Source organism: Pseudophryne corroboree, chromosome 4, assembly GCF_028390025.1.
Source record: "Pseudophryne corroboree isolate aPseCor3 chromosome 4, aPseCor3.hap2, whole genome shotgun sequence".
Classification (NCBI taxonomy): domain Eukaryota; kingdom Metazoa; phylum Chordata; class Amphibia; order Anura; family Myobatrachidae; genus Pseudophryne; species Pseudophryne corroboree.
In genome coordinates this window covers 192,070,540-192,090,583 of record NC_086447.1, presented here as the reverse complement: position 1 = coordinate 192,090,583, position 20,044 = coordinate 192,070,540, and the positions used below count along the sequence as shown (strand labels likewise).

At 44.8% G+C, this 20,044-nt stretch overlaps 1 protein-coding gene across 1 annotated transcript in view; it reads right to left on the bottom strand.

Moving 5' to 3' along the window:
• The window catches only part of LOC134909156 (adiponectin-like), a 43,938-nt gene extending 36,696 nt beyond the window's left edge, over positions 1 to 7,242 (bottom strand). The window contains exons 1-2 of the mRNA XM_063915668.1: positions 7,137 to 7,242; positions 426 to 631 (exon numbers count right to left, since the gene is read on the bottom strand). Coding sequence (XP_063771738.1) covers positions 426 to 627 — 202 coding nt within the window. The 5' untranslated portion in view covers positions 628 to 631; positions 7,137 to 7,242. The remainder of the gene's footprint in view (positions 1 to 425; positions 632 to 7,136) is intronic.
• Between the last annotated feature and the right edge of the window lie 12,802 nt (positions 7,243 to 20,044).

Sequence of the window (20,044 nt, the reverse complement as noted above, 5' to 3'; positions counted from 1 at the left end):
AGTCCAGAAATGGCTAGGAAATGGCTGCCGCACTATTTTCCCGGAGATCTGCTCATGCGCATTAGGGTTTGAGCACTCTAGTGCTCAGACTTTCTACAGCACTGCTCCACTGTCGAGTGCCGACAGAGAGGAGGGTGCCCGGATGGAGGAGACAAACTTTTTTTTGCTATAGCTCCACCATTAAGTGGTTGAAGGTACTGTAGGCATTAGCTATGACCTCAATGAAGATAGCCCCTATGTAGACCACACCGACACCACATTGGTCACAACCTCACATCATTAGTGCTTGACACACCTCCTGCTGAGGCACACAATAGGCCCTTAATAAATTTAAGCTGCAGGCCCACGTGGACCTGGCACTCCGTAAAGCTCCAACACACAGTTTAACTGGAGGTCTGGTTTTTCCTCCATCAACACTTACTGACCTAGCTCTCCCCTGTCTCCCTTTTCTCCATCCTTCCCATCTTTGCCATCCCTTCCTGGAAGTCCATTGTGTCCAGGATATCCTGGTGCTCCCCCCATCCAGTTTGCACAAGGATTCTTTTTGGGCTCTGTTAGGTCATCTTCGGCCAAATAGCACATTGGCACCATTAGGAGCAAAATGCAAAGAGAGTGTAGAGACAGCATTTTCCTATATAACAAATGAAAGAAGTCAAGCTTTACTGATAGATGTAACACACATAATACATGCAACACGTAGCACACATACACAGGGCTGCCCTTGAAAGGGGGACGTCTCGAGGGACTCTGTCCTGTCAGGGTGCCATTTCATTAATGGGTCCCTGCTGATTCAGGTGTACTGCTCTTGACCACTTTGTCATGGTGCTGGCCATGTGACATGTAGAATGTAGTGTTGATATGTGTGTACTATTATGCGGTGTACACATGACAAGAGTAGACACCAGTGGAAAGAACTGTTGGAGCGCACCAGTCATATAGACTTAACCGGGAGCTTTAGGTTACCTGTAGTGCACAGATACACAGATGGATAGTGGAGATGGAGGGAGGCATACAGTACAACGGACCAGCCAGTCATGTATGTAGGCACTGGTATGCACTGGCGCTCCGACTTACAGATGCATCCCTTAAATCAATTGGGGATGTGTGAATCAACAGGATCAATGAAACAAATTATTTATTCCATAAAAGAATATGTTTATTGTGACAAATTAACTTACTGACAAAATTCAAAGTGACCGTGCAGTAGATAAAACAAGGGTCTCTCACCATGTGATGGGATTGCGGTGGGCTAGCTTTAAACAAAGCAACATGGGTCCGAGGCTGAAAGTAGCCCGGCACCACCGCAATAGGCTTTATTCAGCGTGAAAGTCCTTTCACTTGCGTCACTGCTCCTTGTCACAAAACTCCTCCGTCCAAGAACAACGCGTTTCGGGCATGTAGCTATGACCTTTTTCAAGTATTGGATGGAGGATCCTTTTCCTGGGAGTGTATTTATACCCCATTAGCTGATTTCAATTATTTACACCTGTTGGTAAAGGGTCCATAGTTGCCGAGCGTTCTATCCCGGAAGTGACGCATTTTGCGTTCCAGCCGCGACCGGAAGTGATGCACCGTGCGTTCCAGCGCTAGCCCGAAGTGGGATAGTTTGCATTCCATTTCGGCGCTGGCATTGTAAACATAGCGGTTCTGATTCTAACTACTCCCACTTAATTAGATTAATTGTACGATGCATCTCTCTTTTCATTAACTCCACATGTATATTAGGTCCATAATAGAGTGAATGGATCGATCACGCAAACTGAGGCCCTCTCCGCCATCTTTAAAGAGGGAAAATAGCCATTTTCCTGATACCATCATTCAAGAAGCTTTTATCCATTGTTGGGTTTCTTACTCCTTTTATATAAAGGGACCCCCTCTGACCAAACTACGTGGTACTTCGTATTCCCACTAGTCCATCCCTATTACCCGAGAGGGGTCCCTCTTTTTTTAATGTGTATGGAGTTCCCACCAAGGATTCACATCAGAAATGCATCACCGTTGTTGATATATAGAAGGGAAAAAGAAAAAGACAATTTAAAACATACATAAAATTTCAGAAATCTAAAGTGCATCAAAAATATATAAATAAAATCAGTCTAAAAACCACTTCAATTCAAAGTCGACATTGTGTCCATTCGGTCTCAGGGAATTTAAATCAAAGATCCAACGCATCTCATTCTGCGCGAGGCGTTTGTCAAGATCTCTATTTTTCCAGTTTGATTTAATTTGTTGAATTCCCAAATATCTCACAATATGCCCCTCACATTTCTTGTGTACCTTACTGAAATGATCTGAAAATGGGTGACTATCCAGACCCTTGCGGATGTTATACACATGTTCCGCCATTCGAGTTTTCAAGGGTCTGGATGTTTTCCCCACATATATCCGTCCACACCTGCATTCAAGTAAATATATGACATTTTTTGAATGACAGGTGATGAAATCCCTAATTTTATACTTTTTTCCATTCACTATGAATTCTGTAACTTTACGGGGGAGATCTTTTCTGGTGGTAGTCCGACACATGAGACAAGCCCCACATCTATGAAATCCCTGGTTACATGTTCTAGCTAGGGAATTTTCAGGTAGGCTACTCTTCACCAACCTGTCTTTCAAAGACTTGGCCTTTTTATAAATGAAAGTGGGTTTTTTGGGAATAATTTGTCCAATAATTGGATCGTCCCGTAGGATTCTCCAATTCTGTTTGAAAATCCTTTCGATTCGCTTGTAGTGTGCACCGTATTGGGTGATGAATGCCCATTCATATGGGATCCCACTTTCTTCTGTGGTAGTTTTCTCTTTTAGTAATAATCTTCTATCTGTACTCCTCACCTGTTCCTCTGCTTTTACTAATGTAGAATCTGGGTATCCCTTCTCACGAAAGCGATCTCCCATCTCTTTAATCTGTACATCTAATATATTTGGATCCGTACAGTTTCTTTTCAACCGCTTATATTGGCCCACTGGAATATTTTCCAACCACTTCTGGTGGTGCTCGCTGTCTATGTTAATATAAGCGTTGGAATCCATTGATTTACGGTGAGTTTGTGCAAAGATTGAGTTATTTTCAATGTAGATTTTCAAATCTAAGAAAACCAACTCTTTTTTACTCTGAGTGAAAGTTAAATGGATATTAAAACTGTTATGATTAAGAGATTCTAAAAATGGTGGTAGACTTTCGTCTGGTCCACTCCAAATAAAAAATGATTTTAAAATGAATGATCTCACCAATTAAGATCATTCATTTTAGAATCAATTGATTTTATTCTTACTAATAATTATTTTTATTTTGATGGTTTCTATTACCTCCAGATTAGGGGCACGGCCATGGGCACCAGGTTCGCTCCCAGTTATGCCAATCTATATATGGCCTACTGGGAGATGCAGGCAGTAGACACCATTAGGGCACTGGGAGTGAACCTGGTGTCATGGTGGAGGTTTATAGACGATATATTTTTTATTTGGAGTGGACCAGACGAAAGTCTACCACCATTTTTAGAATCTCTTAATCATAACAGTTTTAATATCCATTTAACTTTCACTCAGAGTAAAAAAGAGTTGGTTTTCTTAGATTTGAAAATCTACATTGAAAATAACTCAATCTTTACACAAACTCACCGTAAATCAACGGATTCCAACGCTTATATTAACATAGACAGCGAGCACCACCAGAAGTGGTTGGAAAATATTCCAGTGGGCCAATATAAGCGGTTGAAAAGAAACTGTACGGATCCAAATATATTAGATGTACAGATTAAAGAGATGGGAGATCGCTTTTGTGAGAAGGGATACCCAGATTCTACATTAGTAAAAGCAGAGGAACAGGTGAGGAGTACAGATAGAGGATTATTACTAAAAGAGAAAAACTACCGCAGAAGCAAGTGGGAACCCATATGAATGGGCATTCATCACCCAATACGGTGCACACTACAAGCGAATTGAAAGGATTTTCAAACAGAATTGGAGAATCCTATGGGACGATCCAATCATTGGACAAATTATTCCCATAAAAACCCACTTTCATTTATAAAAAGGCCAAGTCTTTGAAAGACAGGTTGGTGAAGAGTAGCCTACCTGAAAATTCCCTAGCTAGAACATGTAACCAGGGATTTCATAGATGTGGGGCTTGTCTCATGTGTCGGACTACCACTAGAAAAGATCTCCCCCGTAAAGTTACAGAATTCATAGTGAATGGAAAAAAGTATAAAATTAGGGATTTCATCACCTGTCATTCAAAAAATGTCATATATTTACTTGAATGCAGGTGTGGACGGATATATGTGGGGAAAACATCCAGACCCTTGAAAACTCGAATGGCGGAACATGTGTATAACATCCGCAAGGGTCTGGATAGTCACCCATTTTCAGATCATTTCAGTAAGGTACACAAGAAATGTGAGGGGCATATTGTGAGATATTTGGGAATTCAACAAATTAAATCAAACTGGAAAAATAGAGATCTTGACAAACGCCTCGCGCAGAATGAGATGCGTTGGATCTTTGATTTAAATTCCCTGAGACCGAATGAACACAATGTCGACTTTGAATTGAAGTGGTTTTTAGACTGATTTTATTTATATATTTTATGATGCACTTTAGATTTCTGAAATTTTATGTATGTTTTAAAATAGTTTTTTTCTTTTTCCCTTCTATATATCAACAACGGTGATGCATTTCTGATGTGAATCCTTGGTGGGAACTCCATACACATTAAAAAAAGAGGGACCCCTCTCGGGTAATAGGGATGGACTAGTGGGAATACGAAGTACCACGTAGTTTTGTCAGAGGGGGTCCCTTTATATAAAAGGAGTAAGAAACCCAACAATGGATAAAAGCCTCTTGAATGATGGTATCAGGAAAATGGCTACTTTCCCTCTTTAAAGATGGCGGAGAGGGCCTCAGTTTGAGTGATCGATCCATTCACTCTATTATGGACCTAATATACATGTGGAGTTAATGAAAAGAGAGATGCATCGTACAAATAATCTAATTAAGTGGGAGTAGTTATAATCAGAACCGCTATGTTTACAATGCCAGCGCCAAAATGGAATGCAAACTATCCCACTTCCGGCTAGCGCTGGAACGCACGGTGCGTCACTTCCGGTCGTGGCTGGAACGCAAAACGCGGCACTTCCGGTATAGAACGCTCGGCAACTATGGACCCTTTACCAACAGGTGTACATAATTGAAATAAGCTAAAGGGGTATAAATACACTCCCAGGAAGAGGATCCTCCATCCAATACTTGAAAAAGGTCATAGCTACATGACCGAAACGCGTTGTTCATGGACGGAGGAGTTTTGTGACAAGGAGCAGTGACGCAAGTGAAAGGACTTTCACGCTGAATAAAGCCTATTGCGGTGGTGCCGGGCTACTTTCAGCCTCAGACCCATGTTGCTTTGTTTAAAGCTAGCCCACCGCAATCCCATCACATGGTGAGAGACCCTTGTTTTATCTACTGCACGGTCACTTTGAATTGGTCACTACGATCAGGTTCACTATTGCACTTTATGTATGTTATATGTCAGTAAGTTCATTTGTCACAATAAACATATTCTTTTATGGAATAAATCATTTGTTTCATTGATCCTGTTGGTTCACACATCCCCAATTGATTTAAGGGATGCATCTGTAAGTCGGAGCGCCAGTGCATGCTACATATCTCATCCCATATCTGAACTCCAGGGAATTTATGTGTTTTTCCCTTTTTTGTGTAGAAGCAAGGCTGCCTGCCTTGATTTATTTATTGCGCATTTACTGTTGCTGTACACCCATTATTGCTTTATGTATGTAGGCACTAGCAGCAGGATATCACAGAATTCCCCAGCTGTGTACCACTGTGGTGATCAAACACAGGGGCAGATGTATTAAGCCTGGAGAAGTGATAAAGCAGTGATAAGTGGAAGGTGATAATAACGCACCAGCCAATCATTACGGGTTTGCAAAGTGGCAGTTAGGAGCTGATTGGCTGGTGCAGTATCACCTTCCACTTATCACCTCTTTATCACTTCTCCAGGCTTAATACATCTGCTCCTCAGTGACAAGATGGCACAGTGCATGTGCAGGCTAAGTATCGGCGGCCTTCATAATAAAGGATGGTGCTACTGTTATGGAGTGTTATGGACAGAAGGGCAGGTGTGAACTACATATTCTAGCCAGAAGAACACTGCACATTGAGGGGGCAATGTATCAAAGCTTGGAAAGATATTAAGTCGAGAGAGAAACTGTAAAGTAGCAAACAATCAACTTCTGTCATTTTTCAAACGTAGCCTGTAACATGTTAGGAGCTGACTACTTTATCATTCTCCACTTTACCTCTCTCCAAGCTTTGATACATCTCCCCCTGAGTATCTAAAGTCACAGCAACTGAGATATGGCATCTACATCCCCAAAAATACAATAAGTACATACCATCCAACTGTACCTTTTTGGCAGGTACAGTACCTTTTTTTATGGTCTGTACCAATTGTTGTCTCTTCAAACGTTCATTAAGAGTATAGAAGAAGGCCTCTCCCTGTGGCCATGCCCCTTTTCCTAATTTGTACCGATTTTTCTGTGTAAAATGTTGGAGGGTATGTAAATAGTGACTTGATATGAAAAGCACAGGGCATGTGATATGAGAATTTGTGTTTTATATTAGCTTCACAATCGCTGTGCTTTTCATATGAGCTCACTGTTCCTGAATATAGTTCCTCCGAATTTATGTTTTACAACAGTGCAGTAAATGCTACACTACTATCTTCAGTTTACAGCAGATCTACTCACAGTAATTGGGGACACCAGGTCCACAGCCAACCAGTCACCAGTTTATCCACCCCAAATCATAATAAAATGATTGTTAGAAATGTCATCTTATTGATTACACATTGAGATATAACATTTTTGAAACTCATCTCTCAAACAGTTGGGACCGGGATCAAAATTTGACCAGGGTTACCATCATATTTATGGGTGACCCTGAACATACACATACACCTTCTGTACAGAAGTCATTTAGATTGAAGTACATGTAATGATGCATTGCAAAGCTCACATGTAAATTCCAAATATACACAATGAAAAAAGCTATTGATATTGTTATAGTGTACCATAAAACCCTACAAATAATACAGATCTGGTGAGAAGAAAACGTCTTACCAGGAGGAAAGTCTCTGTGCCCAGTGACCTGTCTCTTGCTGCAGCTACACTCCGATCTTTACAGAACATGTGCTACTGTCATTTAACACTAATTCTCTGCTTTACTCTGGAGGAAGATTATTTAAAGATCAGTATTTAGATCAGGAATTCCTGGTCTATGAGAAGTAGATTGAGAAGCGGTAAGGTCAGGAAATAATAGAAGAGCTGTTTGTAGTGGTAACTGATGTATAAATTGTATGGCATCATTGTCCAATCACTTTCTCTTTGCATTTTATATTTCTCGTATCTGATTGTAAAGCTGCTGTAATGCCTAGGAGTATATGTACGGAAGCCGGAGGACATTTTATTACACCAAAATACAGTATGTCTACTCCTTGCATATTGTTGTTTGGTTTTTTTTTGCGATAATTCGGTATCCAATTAGCTGCAAAAAGTTATCGGTGACACAGTAAGTCTCCATAGGGTTTATCAGGAATTTCTCTTCGCCATCTCTGAGCTGGTGATATAAGTGCAATATCCTTATTTTAAGGTAAAAATGTCTGGGGTTTGGTTCAGAATCCCTGGGACACCCCCCTTAATGACTAATGAGGCACTAAGAAGTTTTTAATTATTTTTAATTGGCCAATAATGACATGTCATTTTTGTTGTCAAAAAATGCAAAGTGATGGGAATTGGGTTACAATGTATAAGACAGGTCTATTGGGGTGCTTTATGAGTAGAGATGTGCACCGGAAATTTTTCAGGTTTTGTGTTTTGGTTTTGGATTCGGTTCCGCTGCCGTGTTTTGGATTCGGACGCGTTTTTCCAAAAACTCCCTGATATTTTTTTGTCGGATTCGGGTGTTTTTTTTACAAAAAACCCTCAAAAACAGCTTAAATCATAGAATTTGGGGGTCATTTTGATCCCATAGTATTATTAACCTCAATAACCATAATTTACACTCATTTTCAATTTATTCTGAACACCTCACACCTCACAATATTATTTTTAGTCCTAAAATTTGCACCGAGGTCGCTGGATGGCTAAGCTAAGCGACCCAAGTGGCCGACACAAACACCTGGCCCATCTAGGAGTGGCACTGCAGTGTCAGGCAGCATGGCACTTAAAAAAAATTGTCCCCAAACAGCACATGATGCAAAGAAAAAAAGAGGCGCACCAAGGTCGCTGTGTGACTAAGCTAAGCGACACAAGTGGCCGACACAAACACCTGGCCCATCTAGGAGTGGCACTGCAGTGTCAGACAGGATGGCACTTAAAAAAAATTGTCCCCAAACAGCACATGATGCAAAGAAAAAAAGAGGCGCACCAAGGTCGCTGTGTGACTAAGCTAAGCGACACAAGTGGCCGACACAAACACCTGGCCCATCTAGGAGTGGCACTGCAGTGTCAGACAGGATGGCACTTAAAAAAATAGTCCCCAAACAGCACATGATGCAAAGAAAAATGAAAGAAAAAAGAGGTGCAAGATGGAATTGTCCTTGGGCCCTCCCACCCACCCTTATGTTGTATAAACAGGACATGCACACTTTAACGAACCCATCATTTCAGCGACAGGGTCTGCCACACGACTGTGACTGAAATGACTGGTTGGTTTGGGCCCCCACCAAAAAAGAAGCAATCAATCTCTCCTTGCACAAACTGGCTCTACAGAGGCAAGATGTCCACCTCATCATCATCCTCCAAATTCCTCACCCCTTTCACTGTGTACATCCCCCTCCTCACAGATTATTAATTCGTCCCCACTGGAATCCACCATCTCAGATCCCTGTGTACTTTCTGGAGGCAATTGCTGGTGAATGTCTCCACGGAGGAATTGATTATAATTCATTTTGATGAACATCATCTTCTCCACATTTTCTGGAAGTAACCTCGTACGCCGATTGCTGACAAGGTGAGCGGCTGCACTAAACACTCTTTCGGAGTACACACTGGAGGGAGGGCAACTTAGGTAGAATAATGCCAGTTTGTGCAAGGGCCTCCAAATTGCCTCTTTTTCCTGCCAGTATACGTACGGACTGTCTGACGTGCCTACTTGGATGCGGTCACTCATATAATCCTCCACCATTCTTTCAATGGTGACAGAATCATGGTGGTCATTCCGAGTTGTTCGCTCGGTAAATTTCTTTGAATCGCAGCGATTTTCTGCTTATTGCGCATGCGCAATGTTCGCACTGCGACTGCACCAAGTAAATTTGCTATGCAGTTAGGAATTTCACTCACAGCATTACGAGGTTTTTTCTTCGTTCTGGTGATCGTAATGTGATTGACAGGAAGTGGGTGTTTCTGGGCTGAAACTGGCCGTTTTATGGGAGTGTGTGAAAAAACGCTACCGCGGCAGTGGCTGGAGAAACGGAGGAGTGTCTGGGCGAATGCTGGGTGTGTTTGTGACGTCAAACCAGAAACGACAAGCACTGAACTGATCGCACTGGCAGAGTAAGTCTCGAGCTACTCAGAAACTGCACAGAGAAGTCTTTTCGCAATATTGCAAATCTTTCGTTCGCAATTTTGATAAGCTAAGATTCACTCCCAGTAGGCGGCGGCTTACCGTGTGCAAAGCTGCTAAAAGCAGCTTGCGAGCGAACAACTCGGTTAGAGGGCCCATATGCAGTGACAGTAGACGACATGTCAGTAATCGTTGGCAGGTCCTTCAGTCCAGACCAGATGTCAGCACTCGCTCCAGACTGCTCTGCATCACCGCCAGCGGGTGGGCTCGGAATTCTTAGCCTTTTCCTCGCACCCCCAGTTGCGGGAGAATGTGAAGGAGGAGCTGTTGACGGGTCACGTTCCGCTTGACTTGACAATTTTCTCACCAGCAGACTTGTGTATGCTGGAAAGAGAGATACAACATAGGTTTTAAATCTAGGATCGAGCACGGTTGCCAAAATGTAGTGCTCTGATTTCAACAGATTGACCACCCGTGAATCCTGGTTAGGCGAATTAAGGGCTCCATCCACAAGTCCCACATTCCTAGCGGAATCGCTCTGTTTTAGCTCCTCCTTCAATGTCTCCAGCTTCTTCTGCAAAAGCCAGATGAGGGGAATGACCTGACTCAGGCTGGCAGTGTCTGAACTGACTTCACGTGTGGCAAGTTCAAAGGGTTGCAGAACCTTGCACAACGTTGAAATCATTCTCCACTGCGCTTGAGTCAGGTGCATTCCCCTCCTTTGCCTATATCATGGCCAGATGTATAGGCTTGAATGGCCTTTTGCTGCTCCTCCATCCTCTGAAGCATATAGAGGGTTGAATTCCACCTCGTTACCACCTCTTGCTTCAGATGATGGCAGGGCAGGTTCAGGACTGTTTGCTGGTGCTCCAGTCTTCTGCACGCGGTGGCTGAATGCCGAAAGTGGCCCGCAATTCTTCGGGCCACCGACAGCATCTCTTGCACGCCCCTGTCGTTTTTTAAATAATTCTGCACCACCAAATTCAATGTATGTGCAAAACATGGGACGTGCTGGAATTTGCCCAGATGTAATGCACGCACAATATTGGTGGCGTTGTCCGATGTCACAAATCCCCAGGAGAGTCCAATTGGGGTAAGCCATTCTGCGATTATGTTCCTCAGTTTCCGTAAGAGGTTGTCAGCTGTGTGCCTCTTATGGAAAGTGGTGATACAAAGCGTAGCCTGCCTAGGAATGAGTTGGCGTTTGCGAGATGCTGCTACTGGTGCTGCTGTTATTGCTGCGGGAGGCAATACATCTACCCAGTGGGCTGTCACAGTCATATAGTCCTGAGTCTGCCCTGCTCCACTTGTCCACATGTCCGTGGTTAAGTGGACATTGTGTACAACTGCATTTTTTAGGACACTGGTGACTCTTTTTCTGACATTTGTGTACATTTTCGGTATCGCCTGCCTAGAGAAATGGAACCTAGATGGTATTTGGTACCGGGGACACAGTACCTCAATCAAGTCTCTAGTTGCCTGTGAATTAATGGTGGATACCGGACACACGTTTCTCACCACCCAGGCTGACAAGACCTGAGTTATCCGCTTTGCAGCAGGATGACTGCTGTGATATTTCATCTTCCTCGCAAAGGACTGTTGGACAGTCAATTGCTTGCTGGAAGTAGTACAAGTGGTCTACCGACTTTCCCTCTGGGATGACGATCGACTCCCAGCAGCAACAACAGCAGCGCCAGCAGCAGTAGGCGTTACAGTCAAGGATGCATCGGAGGAATCCCAGGCAGGAGAGGACTCGTCAGACTTGCCAGTGACATGGCCTGCAGGACTATTGGCTTTCCTGTGTAAGGTGGAAATTGACACTGAGGGAGTTGGTGGTGTGGTTTGCAGGAGCTTGGTTACAAGAGGAAGGGATTTAGTGGTCAGTGGACTGCTTCCGCTGTCATCCAAAGTTTTTGAACTTGTCACTGACTTCTGATGAATGCGGTCCAGGTGACATATAAGGGAGGATGTTCCTAGGTGGTTAACGTCCTTACCCCTACTTATTACAGCTTGACAAAGGCAACACACAGCTTGACACCTGTTGTCCGCATTTGTGTTGAAATAATTCCACACCGAAGAGGTGATTTTTTTTTGTATTTTGACCAGGCATGTCAATGGCCATATTCGTCCCACGGACAACAGGTGTCTCCCCGGGTGCCTGACTTAAACAAACCACCTCACCATCAGAATCCTCCTTGTCAATTTCCTCCCCAGCGCCAGCAACACCCATATCCTCATCCTGGTGTACTTCAACAGTGACATCTTCAATTTGACTATCAGGAACTGGACTGCGGGTGCTCCTTCCAGCACTTGCAGGGGGCGTGCAAATGGTGGAAGGCGCAAGCTCTTCCCGTCCAGTGTTGGGAAGGTCAGGCATCGCAACCGACACAATTGGACTCTCCTTGGGGATTTGTGATTTAGAAGAACGCACAGTTCTTTGCTGTGCTTTTGCCAGCTTAAGTCTTCATTTTTCTAGCGAGAGGATGAGTACTTCCATCCTCATGTGAATCTGAACCACTAGCCATGAACATAGGCCAGGGCCTCAGCCGTTCCTTGCCACTCCGTGTCGTAAATGGCATATTGGCAAGTTTACGCTTCTCATCAGACGCTTTCAATTTTGATTTTTGGGTCATTTTACTGAACTTTTGTTTTTTGGATTTTACATGCTCTCTACTATGACATTGGGCATCGGCCTTTGCAGACGACGTTGATGGCATTTCATCGTCTCGGCCATGACTAGTGGCAGCAGCTTCAGCACGAGGTGGAAGTGGATCTTGATCTTTCCCTATTTTAACCTCCACATTTTTGTTCTCCATTTTTTAATGTGTGGAATTATATGCCAGTATCAATAGCAATGGCCTACTAATATATATACTGCGCACGACTGAAATGCACCACAGGTATGGATGGATAGTATACTTGACGACACAGAGGTAGGTAGAGCAGTGGCCTTCCGTACCGTACTGCTATATATACTGGTGGTCACTGTTAGCAAACTGCAAAACTAAAATGCACCACAGGTATAGAATCTAGATGGATAGTATACTTGACGACACAGAGGTAGGTAGAGCAGTGGCCTTCCGTACCGTACTGCTATATATACTGGTGGTCACTGTCAGCAAACTGCAAAACTAAAATGCACCACAGGTATAGAATCTAGATGGATAGTATACTTGACGACACAGAGATAGGTAGAGCAGTGGCCTTCCGTACCGTACTGCTATATATACTGGTGGTCACTGTCAGCAAACTGCAAAACTAAAATGCACCACAGGTATAGAATCTAGATGGATAGTATACTTGACGACACAGAGGTAGGTAGAGCAGTGGCCTTCCGTACCGTACTGCTATATATACTGGTGGTCACTGTCAGCAAAACTCTGCACTGTACTCCTCCTATATAATACTGCTGGTGGTCACCAGTCCCCACAATAAAGCAGTGTGAGCACAGATATATGCAGCACACTGAGCACAGATATGGAGCGTTTTTCAGGCAGAGAACGTATAATGCTGGTGGTCACTGGTCAGCAAAACTCTGCACTGTACTCCTCCTATATAATACTGCTGGTCCCCAGTCCCCACAATAAAGCAGTGTGAGCACAGATATATGCAGCACACTGAGCACAGATTTGGAGCGTTTTTCAGGCAGAGAACGGATAAAACTGGTGGTCACTGATCAGCAAAACTCTGCACTGTACTCCTCCTATATAATACAGCTGCTCCCCAGTCCCCACAATTAAGCAATAAGCACAAATATTTGCAGCAACATTAATAAACGGAGAGGACGCCAGCCACGTCCTCTCCCTAACATTTCCAATGCACGAGTGAAAATGGCGGTGACGCGCGGCTCCTTATATAGAATCCGAATCTTGCGACAATCCGACAGCGGGATGATGACTTTCGGGCGCGCTCGGGTTAACCGAGCCATACGGGAGAATACGAGTATGCCTCGGACCCGTGTAAAATGGGTGAAGGTCGGGGGGGTTCGGTTTCCGAGGAACCGAGCCCGCTCATCACTATTTATGAGTGAGACAAGTGTTTTAGACTTGCAGGTCGGAGTAATCGGTCCACTTCCACTAATTCATTTAAAAAGTCCCCTAAAATAACCCAGATATATACTTATACCCATTTTTATGTACCCAAATTTAATGAGAGCACTTATTTTGCTGAAAAAAAAAGAAGCTTTCTATAATTTTTTTTCTGCTGCGGGGTACATTGGGCTCCACGAGTATTGGACAATGGGGTGTAGAGTAGGATCTTGATCCGAGGCACCAACAGGCTCAAAGCTTTGACTGTTCCCAGAATGCACAGCGCCGCCTCCTATATCACCCCTCTTCCCAGCACAGGAGCTCAGTTTTGTAAGTTGGTGCTGCAGTAAGCAGGCACTGAACAGAGGGGCTGCTCCAAGCAGTCCTAAGAAAAGCTTTTTATGAGGTAAAAAGTGAAGACTTCAAGGGCAGCAGCGGTGGTAAATGTCTTGTGACATTCACTGTTGCAGCTCCATCTCTCCCCAGCGGCGCTGTACGCTCCCGAGCCCTGGTTGCCGGGTACCTACAGTGGAGGCTCCGGTTTTCTTCACGTTAAACACACACGGCTGGGGCTCTCCAGGATCGCGTGGCCGCTCTTCGGGAGGTGGTAAGTGGGTCCCGCTTGCGGGACCCGGTCTTTATCGCAATCCGGCACGGTCAGTGGGAGGCGGGCCGCGCGCGCTGGCAGTGGACACTGTGGCAGTACAGGCGATCCCACTAGATCACCAGGGCATGGGCGCAGGTCAGGTTTTCTCTCTAAACCAATTCTTATATCGCCCACAGTACACGGTGGCTTTGCCAGCAGAGGGGATAAGGCTAAGACCTGAAGCCCCTCCCCCAGCCCCAGGGCGCCATTTCTAGCAAGTGTTCCCGCCCTGGAGCTGCATATCTGTCTTTTCCTCACTCCCTGTCAGTGTCTGCGGCGCCATTATCCCTCAGCTCACTGTTCCTGGGACTGCTTGGGCAAATCCTCCTATGTAAAGCCACCTGGTTGTCAGCGTTGTGCCTTTACATGACACTTAAGTATTCTACCTGCCTATTTAGACAGTGATAGTTAAGAAAGAGTGCACTTAGTCAGGGTTTTATAGTACAACTACCCTGTGATATACATCCAGTTCTTACTGTGTACTGTTATATCTATTGTTATATAGCTGTGTAAGCTAGTCCAGTGCAGTATTATCGTCAGTAATAACCTCTGCATTGTACAAACTGACTTTCTGTGTGTGCATTTGATAGCCAGGGCCGGTTCCGGGGCTTCTTGCGCCCCGGGCGGCATTAGGGGGCGTGGCTTCTAACAGGGGGCATAGTCAGTTACACCCCCTGTACTGTAGTAGGATGTGCGGGGCGCGATGACGTCATTGCGCACCGCACAGCAAAGGTCCTCTCCATGAAGGAAAACTAGACACTAAGCGTCTAGTTCCCTTCGTGGAGAGGACCTTTGCTGTGCGGTGCGCGATGACTACAACGCGCACCGCACATCATTACTGTTAAGGTCCTCTCCAGGAAGGGAAACTAGACGTGTAGCGTCTAGTTTCCCTTCACAGCGGGCAGCCCACGAAAGGAAACTAGACGCGTAGCGTCTAGTTTCCCTTCACAGGACAGCGGGACAGCGGGCAGCGGGGGGCACCACAGCAGCAGAGGATCTTGCCATGGTGCGGCGCCCTCCGGATGGTGCCGGCGCCCTCCGGAAGGTGGCGCCCCGGGCAAAAGTCCTGCTTGCCCGTGGCAAAATCCGCTACTGTTGATAGCTGAGTGGTGTCCATTTCGTGTCTTTTTTTTTTTTTTAAATAACGTTTTATTGATTATATAAGCATATAAACAGACAAATAAACCGTTGTAAACAGTAAAAGGCATATGAAAAAATAATAATGGGATTTAATGATAAGGAGGGAGGGCGCTCAATAGACGTATCAATTAGCAGACATCAAACATGCCTCCGTGTAAACAGGTTACATAAACTGTTACAAATATCAATTAAAGTAAAAAAGGGAAGAAAAAGAAACAAGGTACATAATGGAGAAGGGTACAGGGTAGAGAAGAGAGAACAGTGGAAGGAGGGGATTATAAAGAACAGGGGAAGGGAAGAGAGAGAGGGAGAGGTCGGCCAGTCAGAGCCATGTATAATAGTAAGTTTGTGGCATAAATATAGTATAGATTAAATATTAAATATTAAATATTAAATAGTTGTCAAAGGCGGTTCAGCATTAAAGTGTAGGGTCCAAGGTGTCCATGTCTCAGTGAAGGATACTGGGGAGTCTCGCAGGGCAGCAGTAATTCGCTCTAGCTTATATGTGAACCAAATTGTGTTAATAGTAGCGGTCAAAGTGGGAGGGGTCACGGATTTCCAATTAGACGCAATTTGACATTTAGCCGTATTCAAAATGTGTTTGATTAGGGTTTGTTGGTGGCGTGAGGTGTCAGAAATGGGACGGGAAAGTAGCGAATAAAGAGGCGAGTCAGGGACGGTTATATGTGTAACCTCTAAGACCAATTTATGGATTTGTCTCCAATATTGGCGGATCGATGGACAAGACCACCAAACATGCAGCAGGGTCCCCCGGCACCCACATAGTCTCCAGCACTCATCCGAGCACGTGGGATAGATAGTATGTAGTCTAGTAGGAACCAGATACCAGCGGTAGTACAGTTTATATTAATTTTCAGCGTTTCGAACGGAGATAGCGCTTTTGGTAATTTCTTGTCTAATGTCCTCCCAGTCCTCAACGATCAGGGTCTCTCCCACCTCTTTTTCCCAGGCCAGTTCGTGACTCTCTTTAGGGGGGACATTGTGTGTCAGTAACACCCGGTAAATGCGAGAGAGCAGTCCTTTCGTTGAGTGAGATCCGCGACACCATACCTCCAGGGGGGTAGCAATAACAGGATGGGTGGGTTTAGTGAGAGTTCCATAGAAATGTCTAATTTGCAAAAACTGATAGAATACCGAGTGGGGGAGCGAAAAGCGGGATTGTAGATTCACAAAAGATGGGAATGAGGAAAGAGGAGCTACGTCCTGTAGAAAAAGAATATTGTGCGCGGTCCAATGGTGGAATGCAGAGTGATTATTGCCTGGAGGGAATTGCGCATTGTTCCATAGAGGAGTTAAGTAGGGGTTGTGAGAACGGAGTTGATAGAAGCGAGTACAAAAATCCCATATTGACAAGGAAAAGCGCACTGTTGGCAAGAGAAGATTAGAGGTGGTCGGGAGCGGGATGGGCACCATAACAGGGCTGAGAATGAGAACATATGGAGAGAATGCGCCTCGAGAAAAGTCCACGTTCTCTGTACCGGAGGTGAGTGCCAGAGAACACAAGAGGCCAAATGCGTGGCACGGTAGTAACGAATAAGGTCTGGAACAGCAAGGCCGCCCTCTGAGCGGTGGTGTTGGAGCAGCCGTATCTTGACTCTGGGTTTTTTCCCCCAGCTCAAGGTATCTCTGGTAGATCAACCATGAATATAAAATTGCTCTATATGCAGATGCATGTCATCTTGACTCTGACCGACCCGCACACTTCCCTACAACACCTCTTTGAGGAGATCCAACATATAGCTCCATCTGGAACTATAAACTTAATGCCGACAAAACAGAGGTTCTAGATCTACATATCACTCCACGGGATCTTAGACTTTTACGCTCCACCCATTCCTTTAAATGGCAAAGCCTAAATATTTGAGTTTAGTACTTTGCCATTTAAAGGAATGGGTGGAGCGTAAAAGTCTAAGATCCCGTGGAGTGATATGTAGATCTAGAACCTCTGTTTTGTCGGCATTAAGTTTATAGTTCCAGATGGAGCTATATGTTTGGATCTCCTCAAAGAGGTGTTGTAGGGAAGTGTGCGGGTCGGTCAGAGTCAAGATGACATCATCTGCATATAGAGCAATTTTATATTCATGGTTGTCTACCAAGATACCTGAGATGTTGGAGTTCAGTCGGATAGACGTAAGGCTAATGAGGAGACTCCGCAGTGTTACCTTATGTGCTTCCCATAGTATTGCTGGTGAGATGTCAGGGGAGACGTTATCAGCAAGGTAGTGATGGATCGCGGCCTCTATTTGAGACACGTTAGAGGATTTAAGAAGCAGGGACTCATTAAGGCACCACTTGCGGGAAGTCGAGGGTTTATGAGAAAAAGCGAAATCAAGTAATATCGCATAGTGGTCAGACCAGGTGATCGGAACTACTTGGGCGCCCAAAAGGGTTTGAGTGGAGTCCCTATCTACAAAAACGTAATCGATACGAGTATATATATTGTGTTGTGGGGAATAGTGCATGTAGCCCTTAGCGGATGGGTAAAGTGTTTTCCAACTCTCATATAAATTGTGTGCAGTGATGCATGACTGGAGGAGTTTAGACAGTTTTGTATGGGGAGAGGGCCCCACGCATGGACGGGATCTGTCAACATGGGGGTCTAATGTAGCATTACAATCACCGGCCACAATAACCCAGGGATTCGAAAATTTAGAAAGATGGTCAGAGAACGTCTTAAAGAAGGAACCCTGCTGCATGTTCGGAGCGTAAACCGATGCCAAGGTGATGGGGGTTTGATTAAGGGAGCCGGAGAGAATCACAAATCTGCCATGGTCATCGATATCTGTGTCCTGGACAACCAGGGGAAGGTCACGATGGACCAGGATGGCAGTGCCTCTGCGCTTAGCTGACATTGTGGAATAAAAGGCATGAGGATAACGCTTGGAGCTCAAAGAGGGGTGAGGGGCCCTAAAATGGGTCTCCTGTAAGAATATGATATCCGCTTTTTGTCTGGCAAAAAACTGAAATGCCATGGAGCGCTTGGTCGGGGAATTGAGGCCATTGACGTTAATGGACAAGACTTTTAAAGTCATGGAGGATGAAAAACAGCATAGCTCAGTAGAAAGAATAACCCTTGACATGGCCGACCAGGGGACATTAAAGAGGGAAGAAAAAGACAAGAGTAACAGGTGAGAGAGATCGTAAGTACGAACTTAAGGGATAGACCCTTTCCTAGAAACGGGTTGGGTCCAGGATTGAAGGGGCGGGTGCCAGGCGGGCAGCCCCTTCGGTGTGGGGGGTAGCGCCAATAATAACAAATAACAAGGAAGAAGAGGAACATACAGAAAAAAAGGGGGAGATACATCCTGCGAGCCAGGGTAAGGGGTGTTGGAGAATCAGGTCAGGGAGTAAAGAGGAGTAGGAAGAGAAGAGAAGACATTGCTATCAATAGCTATGTTAATAATAACAGTACCTTAAGATGTGATTTCAACCAAGGCATCCTAAAAATAACATCAATTAGACCTATAACAATGCCTTGATGAATCAGTGGTGGTATGCGACAACAACAGCAACCAAAACAATCACTTCCAAATTCTAGGCCAGGGTGGTCCCTCAGGATTGAGCGGTAGATTAGCCTTACCAATTCAAGGCACGAGACTAACACAAAGAAAAGGGACCATCCAGGATTGATGTGTAGGAGGTCTAGACTCCATGTAGACCAACCAGCCACCAAACTCAAATGTGGAAAACAATGTAATAGGAAGAGGGAGAAACTAGCATGATATAATAAACATAGCGAGAGGACATTTAAATGCGAAATAGCTAACTCCTCTAAAGAAAAGGCGAAAGTAGGCAGGTATACATTGAGAACTAAAGAAACTATTGACAATCTGTAAAAAACCTAACATCTGGAACGGATAAACTGTTTGTATAAGACTATGTCGTCCCCTGGTGCAGAGCGGCACAGCAGCCGGCCCACCCCAGGGCATGCAGCCATCATAGAGATGGGGTCACCATGTGGCATTATGCAGGAGTCAGGAAGAACACCTAGTCCACTAAATCATAAAGGTCAAATGTGCGAAACAATATATCATAAGACTAATTTGATAATAAAGGGGTGGACTAATGTGCAATGTCTATTATAATTACTGATCCGGAGAGGGGATTCCAACCACTCATTTAGTAGACCATTCGGGGGTAGGAGCCACAGGTCTTCTAGGGGAGGTGACAGTGAGCTGATTCCGGATCTCATCAGGAAGAGACTCAAAAATGCCCAGGGACCTGAGAAGGTCATAGCCCTGGGCGGGCGTTTTAATCGAATGGTGAGAGCCATCTTTTGTAACATGTAGTTGGAACGGGAAGCCCCACTTGTACTTGATGGAGTTGTCTCGAAGGACTTTGATGATAGCGGTAAGGTCCTTGCGTTTTCGAAGTGTGGAGGGGGCCAAGTCCTGGAAAATCTGCAGCTGGGCCCCAGAGTAAATAACTGATTGATGTTCCCGGGCCGCCATCATAAATTTCTCTTTTGTTTTGTAATAATGGAACCGCAGGATGACATCCCGCAGGGGTTGGGTGGGTGGAGGACGTGGGCGCAGGGCTCTATGCGCTCTATCGAGAAGGAGGAAATCTTTAGAGACCTCAGGAATCATTGTCTGCAGTAAGCCCTCCAGAAAACTTGGGAGGCCCTCCA